Source organism: Anolis sagrei, chromosome X (genome assembly GCF_037176765.1).
Source record: "Anolis sagrei isolate rAnoSag1 chromosome X, rAnoSag1.mat, whole genome shotgun sequence".
NCBI classification, from domain to species: domain Eukaryota; kingdom Metazoa; phylum Chordata; class Lepidosauria; order Squamata; family Dactyloidae; genus Anolis; species Anolis sagrei.
In genome coordinates this window covers 27,979,445-27,989,377 of record NC_090034.1, presented here as the reverse complement: position 1 = coordinate 27,989,377, position 9,933 = coordinate 27,979,445, and the positions used below count along the sequence as shown (strand labels likewise).

At 47.2% G+C, this 9,933-nt stretch overlaps 1 protein-coding gene across 1 annotated transcript; it reads left to right on the top strand.

Annotated features, from left to right (window-relative positions):
* The first annotated feature begins 1,472 nt into the window (after window positions 1-1,472).
* LOC132781537 (transmembrane protein 100-like) lies at window positions 1,473-9,587 on the top strand. The gene is made up of 2 exons (XM_067473024.1): window positions 1,473-2,937; window positions 3,000-9,587. Exon 1 carries the CDS (start codon window positions 1,723-1,725, stop codon window positions 2,116-2,118), a length of 396 nt encoding a protein of 131 aa, XP_067329125.1. The 5' UTR covers window positions 1,473-1,722; the 3' UTR covers window positions 2,119-2,937; window positions 3,000-9,587.
* Window positions 9,588-9,933: the final 346 nt, after the last annotated feature.

Genomic DNA, 9,933 nt, shown 5'->3' with positions numbered 1-9,933 from the left:
TTTAGAAATGGGAATTCATTTGAAAATGGGAGAATTTGAATAAGGCCTTACTGTTTTCCCACTGGTTGTCTTTTAAAGTTTCAGTATATTGGGTTGCTGTGAGTTTTCCAGGCTTTCTGGCCATATTCCAGAAATATTCTCTTCTGACGTTTCACCCACATCTACGGCAGGCATCCTCAGAGGTTCAATGTCCTCTGGATAAGGGCGCACTGCAACTCCCAGATCCAAGGTCAATCACCCCCAATCCCCATGTTGGAACTGTGTCAATAAATTTCCTTTTGACTGTGTTAGCTACTCTACCAGTAACGACATGCAGTGTGGAAGATCGTTTTCAACCATGAAGAGAGTGAAAGTGTATCTCGAAGTTTAATGACAGACCAGAGACTTAGTGGACTAGCAGTGATTTCCATCCATTGGGACATCACTATCAAACCAGAAAAAGTAATTGACAAAATAGCCGGGGAGAAGAAAAGAAGACTGTTGCTGTAAAGTAAAAAATAAGTCAAAGAGTATTCTAAACTTTTTGTGAATGAAAGTAAGTAAATAACATTTATTATTTAAACTATTACATTTATTCATACTTACTTACTTAGGCAATCTCTCGTTGTCCGAGGATGACGGTCCTCCTGGCAGTGGGTCCGTAGGTGACTGTGGAGCCCTATTCTTGATCTGCATCTTCTCCCACAGTGAGGGCATCGGTTTCCAGGTGGAAGGCAGTCCTGGTCGGGGTTGGCTTGATGTGCCTTCCTCTTGGAATGTTTCTCTCTTTTGCCCTCCATTTGTGCCTTTGCAAATTCTACTGCACTGCTGGTCACAGCTGACCTCCAACTGGAGCGCTCAAGGGCCAGGGCTTCCCAGTTCTCAGTGTCTATGCCAGAGTTTTTAAGATTAGGTTCTTGTAGGTTTTTTTGGGCTGTAGGGCCATGTTCTAGAGGCATTTCTCCTGATGTTTCGCCTGCATCTATGGCAAGCATCCTCAGAGGTAGTGAGGTGTTTTTAAGATTGTCTTTGAGCCCATCTTTAAATCTCTTTTCCTGTCCTCCAACATTCTGTTTTCTGTTTTTGAGTTCGGAATAGAGCAACTGTTTTGGGAGATGGTGGTTGGGGCATCCAGACAACATAGCCAGTCCAGCGGAGTTGATGGTGGAAGACCATCGCTTCAATGCTGGTGGTCTTTGCTTCTTCCAGCATGCTGACATTTGTCCGCTTGTCTATTTTTACGTTTATTCATGTCATGATCTGATCGCCATGCTCAATATATCCCATATGCATTGCATGATGGGGGTCTTGGGATAAGGATGCAAAAGGTTTGCTAGGGTAGATCCTCTCTCACTCAGACTCAGCTGGGCAGATTCATGTGCCAGATGCCAAGGTCCAGGGGGATTCCAGCCTGGAAGGATGTTCAAGGTGTGTTGCAAACCTTCCCGGTTGCTTTGGGGAGGGAGGGAGGGAGGAGAGGTCGGAAAGCTCTTCTGCGTCGCTTCCGCGAGGAAAGGGTTAAATCACGGGCCCCGCCCACCTTGCAAGAGAGCTCCGCCTATGGTGCCCCCAAAGAAGGATCTCCTTTGAGCCTCGTCTCCGGCAGAAAGAGCGGCGAGCTGAGGCGAGCAAGGAGAGAAGAGCGAGCGAGCGAGCGAGCGAGAGAGGGAGCGAGGGAGCGAGGGAGCGCGCGGTCCTCCTCCTGCTTTTGCTCCTTCTTCTCCTCTTGGTCTCCTGGCGGGGATGATGGGCTGCAAGTCGCCCTCGCTGACCTGCCTGCAGGGCAAGCCCCCTCCGGCGGCGGCGCCGGGCTCCCCGCCGGCCACGGAGTCCACGGCCACGCTGCACAAGCTGGCCTTGGCCACCGGCGGCACCGAGAAGTCCTGGTACCGCTGCGTCTTCCCCTTCGGCATCGTCTCGCTGGTCATCGGCGTGGCCGCCACCTGCATCACCTTCTCCATCAACGGGCCGCGCATGGACATCGCCAAGGTGGTCTCGGTGGCCGCGCTGCTCTTCGGGCTGGCCCTCCTGGCCGCCGCCCTCCTCTGCTGGCGGGCCAAGCGGCGGAGGCAGAGGCAGAGGCAGAAGCAAGGCGAGGCGCCCCCGGGACAGCCCCAGCCCCAGCCCGGCGCCTTGTGAAGCAGCCGCCCCAACGGGCAGGCCCCGCGGGCAGCTCTCCGCCACGCTTCCCTGGAGGGAGGGAGGGAAGGAAGGAAGGAAGCAAGCAAGGGAGGGAGGGAGGGCCTTCTCCCGAGACCCCGAGAAGGCACACAAGCCGGAGCGCCCTTCCTCTGCACCCGGTCTCTGGCTTGTTCACCAAGTGCCCCCTCCGGCAACTTCCAGAAGAAGGGGAGGATGTGGCAACCCTAGACATACATCGCAGCCGGCGGGAAGGAAGAAAGACTGACATATGTATGTGTCGCATTCATGAAACAATAACCATCCTGGAGGGGTCTGTGGGCTCCACCGCTTGCATCCAGGTGTCACCAAAAGTGCCCAAGATTGGAAAAGAGGGCTTTGTCGTTCCACCGACGCAAACAGTGTGAGTGAGCGAACCAACATGAACCAACATTTCGACCAACATGAACACTACGATCCTGTCCTGCGACTGGCGGGAACAAGAAGGTGCCATCGTTCAACCGCAACCAATGCTATGATCCTGTCCTGTGACTGGCAGCAATGAGAAAGTTCCGTCTTGCAACCAACAATCCTGTCCTACAAATGGTTCTGCCATTCAACAAGAACGAATGCTGTGATCCTTTCCTGCGACTGGCAGGAACAAGAAGGTTCCATCTTTCAACCAGCACCAGTGTTATGTTCCTGTCCTAAAAATGGTCCTGCCATTCAGCAGGGACGAATGCTACGATCCTGTCCTGCAACTGGCGGGAATGAGAAGGTTCCGTCTTTCAACTGGTACCAATGTTACAATTCCATCATACAACTGCCAGGAACAAGAAGGTTCTGTCTTTCAACCAGCACCAATTCTACAATTTTGTCCTGCAACTGCCAGGAACGAGAAGGTTTTGTCTTTCAACTGGCACCAGTGCTACAATCCTGTCCTGCAACTGGTGGGAACAAGAAGGTTCTGTCTTTCAACCAACACCAATGCTACAATCCTGTCCCGTGACTGTCAGGAACGAGAAGAGTCCATCTTTCAACCAGCACCAATGCTACAATCCTGTCCTGTGACTGGCGGGAATGAGAGTGTTCTGTCTTTCAACCAGCACCAGAGCTATGATCCTGTCCTACAAATGATTCTGCCATTCAATGAGCACGAATGCTGTGATCCTGTCCTGCAACTGGCATGAACCATAAGGTTCTGTCTTTTGACCAGCACGAATACCATGTTCCACCCCGATCAGTTGTTCAGTCTTTCAACTGGCAAGGTGAGCAACATGGCAAAACTCTCTCAAGTTGCAAGTTGGAGCAACAGTCGAGAACCAAACTCTCTTTCCCTCTTGGCCTAGACCAGCTCCAAGCCGTGGCCAGGATTTTGAGAAGGAACGGAGGCCTCTCTCCATCAAGAGGACCTTCTTGCGCAGGAAAAAAGAGCATTAAAGCGGCAAAGAGACAAGGGGTATGAGAAGACCTGATGAGACGGAGAAGGGTTCGGCTGCAGTGGAAGCAGGCCCGCTGTGGGGAGTGTGGGGCAAGGGGCTTCTAGCTGAGAAAGGCAGTTGGCACAGGTTAGGAAAGACAAAGAGTGCCTCCTTTGTTCTTCAGGGCCAGCATAGCCAGAAAGTCAAGGGCTGAGTCGGGCTACTGTTTCATGCAGGGCTGGCTCGAGTGTCGGATCAAGTGCACATTCGCCATGTGATTTTTATTATTACTCTTATTTGCAAGCAAGCTATAGCACAGGAGCCTTCGAAACAGCAGGGTCTGTGGCATCCCTGGTTTCACGGTGCGGCTGTGGCTGCATCTCAAAAGGAGCGGCGCACAGTATGTCCATTTGGCATGGCCCCAATTGAGCTTGTCATCGAAGAAAGGAAGGAAAGAGTGTATATATATATTGGAGGCAGAGAGGGAAAGCAAACAGTTGGTAGAGTTCCTGGTTCCATCTTCCCTGGAAAAAGGACAGAGCCAGAACGAGGGATGTTACGTTTTTTCCTGACTTCTCTGCCCTTTCTCACTTCATGGTCACCCTTTCTCTTTGGCACTGCTTAAGAAACTAACAGGGTGGCCTCATTTTGCCTTTCAGGAGGCCATCTTTCCTTCTTTTGAGCCGGATCTGCCCAAAGCAGGCGCCTTGTGGTTGGAAAAACAGCTGCGCTCTTGGCTCCCCGACACCTGGAGCCCATCTCACAGACGCACATGCAACTGGAAAGGAAGGAGTGAAACCGGACTCTCAGTAATGATACATACATACACCTAGAAGCCGGAGACAGGCTGCAACAGGGAGGGGGAAGGAGAGGATAGGCACAGGGCACTGGTACGCACATCCCTGACATCTGGGCCATGCCTGGCCCAGATGCTGTGGACGGGGCAGGGCAAGCCAAAAGAGAGGCAGTTGGAAGGGCAGAGTGTCCCTCTGGGAAAGTCCAATGGTCACCTCTCACCCTCTGGGTCTGTGTCCCTCGAGAGGAGGGGCCCATGCCTGCTCTTTCCATACCAGAGGCAATGGCCAGTCTTATGCTTTGGCACATGTCCTTCTCTTTCGATAAGTGCTTCTCAAACTGTGGCTCCCAGCCCCAAATGCAACTCCTTTGGCTCAGTGTTGAGGTCCCGAAACATTTGGCAAGGAGAACACTTTTCTGAATCTCACCCAGTTCCATTTTAGGAACAAATCCGTTGTGCTGTGTTTACAGGGGACTCCACCACTTTAGCAAGTCTTGCAAATGCTGATTTGTTATCAGTGAATGCCTGATTTTATACCTAGGTTATGTGCCTGTTGTCACAGAAAAAAATTACAATATGTAACATTATTGTTATTATTATTATTATGCTTATTTCTATCCCACTTTTTCTCTCCATAAGGAGACATGATTTTTGTTCCTGGGTTATCAATGTCATTTCCTAATTGGTTCTATCAGGAGCCCCCGATGGCACAATGGGTTAAACCCTTGTGCCGGCAGGACAGAAGACCGACAGGTCAGAGGTTCAAATCTGAGGACAGCATGGATGAGCTCCCTCTGTCAGCTCCAGCTCCCCATGCAGAGACATGAGAGAAGCCTCCCACAAGGATATTAAAACATCAAAATATCCAGGCACCCCCTGGGCAATGTCCTTGCAGACAGCCAATTATCTCACATCAGAAGCGACTTGCAGTTTCTCAAGTTGCTCCTGACATGAAAAAAATGGTTCTATCATAAAAACATGGAACAAGTTTATTAAACTGCAAAAACTTTTGTCTTTGCGGGAGGAACATCATCCTGCGAATTGGTTCTATCATAAAAACATGGTGAATGGGGCAGCAGCTTCACATGCTTGTGTTGGATTTTGGGTTTGTTCTTGTGAGGCATCCTGCTCCAGCACATTTTGCTCTAGTTTTTCCAAGGAATATCTCATAGAGTCTTAAGCGATTCAATGTTTCTGGAGTAGAACACAGACTTCCAAAGTAAGGGCCGCACTATTAAACAGGAAATAACACTTTCAAACCACGAATAGATTTTTCACCCTCAAATGTTGTTACATATTGTTGTCAGCTGAAATGGGCCACAAGTGGAAAAGTTCAAGAAGCCCTGATGTAGACTTATTCCCAAGTCAGCTGTCCTCAGAATTAAGGTGGCCTCCTTCAACAGCATTGAGTTGACATTTATGTAGCAAAAGGTGCAGAAATGTAGCATTTGTATACGAATACAAATATGCCTCGTATTCTTATAACAGCTTTGTAAGGGAGGTAAGACAGAGTGTAAGTGTTGGAGTGGAGAAGGAATGTGAAGTTTTTTTCCTTTCTCCACCTACCTATAGCTAATATTCTAGCTTGGGCATGGGCAAACTTGGGCCCTCCCTCCAGGTGTTTTGGACTTCAACTCCCACAATTCCTTACACCCTCTGGCCCCTTCCTTTTCTTCTCCTTTCTGCTTAAGCAGCTGAGGGGCAAAAAGAAAGGGCCTGAGGCTGTTAGGAATTGTGGGAGTTGAAGTCCAAAACACCTGGAGGGAGGGCCCAAGTTTGCCCATGCCTGCCTGCCTTGGCCATAGGAATAATACTGCAAGATAGCAAAACCTTCCCTACCTTTTTAAACTATCTACTCCTCGCGTGTATTGTCTCTATTAATGTAGCATAGCTTTTATTTCTTTCGTTTGCAAATCTTTTTCCCCTGAACACTTGCTTACTCTACAGATTCTTCTAACACAATTTAACTCAAATTGGCAAAGGATAATATTTATTTATATATTTATATACCACCTTTCTCACTCCCGGGAAGGGGAGGGAATGGGACTCAAGGTGGTTTACAACATATTAATGGCAACAATTCCATGCCAACATACATGTAGAGAGAAAAAATCATTATAAATAAACACTAACATATAACTCTAAATTAAAATCATTAAAACCATTAAACATAAGACATAAACACATTTTTTTAATTTATCGTATCAGAAGCAAACCAAGGGTACAGCTGTAATGTATTTTTAAAAATATAATGTTTAAAGAACATTATACTAAATGTCCTTTGACCAGTAGCTGGCCACTTGGAGTGCGTCTGGTGTTGCATGTGGCAGGGCTCAGGTTGCATTGTAGTCAGTGGCCTGCGGTTTGCTCTTCTCCACCTTGCATGTTGTGGACTCCACTTTGTAGCTCCGTTTCTTAAGGTTGGCTCTGCATCTCGCGGTGCCAGAGCACAGTCTGTTCAGCGACCCCCAAGTTGCCCAGTCTTCTGTTTGCCCAGGGGGGAGTCTCTCATTTGGTGTCGGCCATGGATTGAGGTGCTAGGTTTTAGCCTGCCACTTTTGGACTCTTGCTTGCTGTGATGTTCCTGTGAGTATCTCTGTAGATCTTAGAAAACTATTTCTTGATTTAAAGTGTTGATGTGCCGGTTCATACCCAAACGGAATGGGCTGGAGATGTCACTGCCTTGGTCCTTGGTCCTTACATAAAAAACATATAAACATTAAGACAAAACATTAAAAACATCCTAGTATAAATATCAAAATCACATGATCCAAAGACTGTACACTGTAGCCATTCCAATTTTCATTGCACATATTTCCTAATTTCAGTCTTTTTGACTTTCTTTCAGTTTATTTTCACTGCTGGAAACTTAATTAAAAAGGCAATAATAGTTTGGACCTGATTAACTCCAAGGAGGCTCGGGAGAAAGAAAACTGCTGCAACCTCTTCTCATTTGCGTACTTTTCTTCCTTGGTACATTTACAGTTTTTCCATGTATTGCTTGGCCACACATGCTCCAATTTCCAACTGTGAAGTGTTGTCTGCCTGACGCAATGTCCCAGGATGGCTGTCCAATTCCCTCCCCTTGCCAACCTGCTTCCAGGGAAAATCTTTCAGCGCTTTCTTATACTTTGTTCTCTCGACACAAGAATATTTCTGGGCAGAATGCTGAAACATGTCTCCATTTCCCCCAAGTGATGAGTTGCAGATGGGAGAAAGTTTGTTTTTAAAAAGCCCACCTTGTTCATCTGAGGAAACCTTTTCTTTCCTGCAGAGCAGTCTTAACCTGCTTTAACCCTTGCAGGTCCAAGGTAGCAAGAGGCTGATGGGCTTTCTGTAATTAGGCTGCCAAGAGCATGCCTGCTTTCTCCATTTCTGTGCTCTGGGTAATCAGATACAAGTCCCTTTTCTCACCACTGAATGAAATGCATGGCATTTCCTGAGCTAGGTAGTGCTGCGTTCAGTTTGTTGACATCCGTGAGCTGAGCCCATGAGCTCAAATTGGCAAACCCCCGAAGTGCAGACAGATATAACAGCGATTGGAAAGATTACTCTTCTGGATTTTGTTTTCCATAACCCTACATCATGCATTGGCGTTAGAGTCCAGGAAAGTAACATTCCCAGGTCTGAGATATACAGTGTTGGATTTAAATCACAGATCTCTTCAAAGATGTAAATGCCCTTGACATATAATGCTATTCTTCCTCCTGCCTTGTTCAGTCTATGTCTCTGACATATGTTATACCTCTCTGTTATGATATTCCAACCATGAGACCCATCCCATCAGGTTCCAGTGATACCTACTGCATTATATTTGCTTTGTTGTGTTAAGAGTTCAAGTTCATCTTGTTTATTTCCCATGGTCTGTGCAATAGTGTAGAATCATAGGCCATTTCCCCAGCTGCTTATTTAAGGCATTTTCCCCTCTTTTCCTTCTGTTTGGGGTTTCTTATGTTTTCCCAGTTCTCTCTGTAACAATGGGACTATTGTCTCCAGCACTTGATGAACTTCTGCCCTCAATAATACCATCTGCCTCCCCTCATTGTTCAACTTAAAGCCCTCCAAGCCATTTTGAAGGGCTTTTCTCCTCACTTTGTCCAGTTGCATGAAGTCCATACCATTGGTAGTTGTGATCTCCTTTTCGAAACAAGATTGTGATGAGTGTCCACAGTTAAATTACCTCATGGCCCCTTTTTAGGGGGAGAACAGAAAGTCAGTAGTTGAGGGAATCTCTGTTTCAGAAAGAAGAGGGATCTGCAAGAATGGCCAGCCTGTCTTATTATTTTGGAACATTTCCCAGGGCAAAGAGCATGCCGGCGAGATGAAATTGGTGTTGCTAACCTCCTACATATTTTTAAGTGCTAAGCTTTCCATTAGGTAGAGTGACCTTTAGGTGGAGTGACACCGTTGCCTTAGTTGACAGATTTCGAATGTCATGAAAAAGCAGTAAAGGGTTGATGATTGATCCTGTTATTGTAGTTTTACTGTCGAGGAAGGGAAAGGCGCTGATGCGATTGTCTGCCTTTTGTGCCAGAATAGTTCAGCTTCTTAGCGGAGTGAGCCAAGTCGGAGCAAATTGCATTTGTTCCTCTGCCTCAGGCAGCAAATGCTTTGGACCAAAGCCTCTCAATGTAAGAGGTAATAATCTCTTCATTGCACCAGCGTGGAAAAAAGCCCCAACTCTCCTGCGATCCTTTAGCAAAGAAATAAGCATTTCCCATTTACACAGCTAATCCAGCTGCAGAAATGTATGTGTTAACTCGGCACTGGCAGCAATGCTGAGACCCTGTTGTAGCAAATCCTAGCAGACAAATTAATGAACGGTTTCCTTCTTGGGGTGGGTGGGTGTGCTTGTGGCACAGGCTTCCATTTCTGTGGAGAAAAGAGTGAGCTTCCAGCCCTTGACATCCAGCCATTTGTGGAAGCATAACCTCCCTCCTCCTTTGTGCAACTGATCTCTTTCCCCTTTTATCAATGCTTCATCTCTTCAAGAGAGCAACAAGTCAACCAGTTTTCTCATACCAAAATTGTGAATGTCAAACCCCTTTGAGAGTGGGAGCTGCAGAGAGGTTTCATTCTTTGCTATCAAAGTGCCATAAAGAAGTCCTTTATGTACAGTTGATTGTTTTTTTTATACAATGTTACACTGGAATCAGATTTCAATTATATACAGTCTATATATATATATATATGTATATATAAAAAGATGTAATCTACCCCTTGCTGAGCTTTGTTGTATGTTTGAATAAATGCCATGGGTTTAATCTTGCAAAGATGACTTGTGGTGGGAAAAGGAGATGGTTGTGTGGGTGTGCGTGGGAGGGAGGGAGAAGGATGCGTCACCAAAGGCGCCTCACCTGCGGGGATGTGACAGCAGCAGAAGGGGCTCTCTGGCTTCTGACTAAGATCTTCTCTTTTCTCAGCGACAGAACTTGGGGGTGGGGAGCCGCTTTTTGGGTGTAACAGTGGCCCCAAAGGCACAGAAGCCAACCGTATTGCGTCGCGGCCAAAGAACACCTTGTCCATGTTCAAAGCCTCCTGTCCTTGCAAGACATCTTGCATTGCTGATGGCATCTTCTGAAGCATCTGAGGCATCAAGCTAATTTAGGGTCCCCGAGT

Coding starts and splice junctions, on each gene's coding strand:
- LOC132781537 (XM_067473024.1), top strand. CDS start 1,723: ATGATGGGCTGCAAGTCGCCCTCGCTGACCTGCCTGCAGGGCAAGCCC.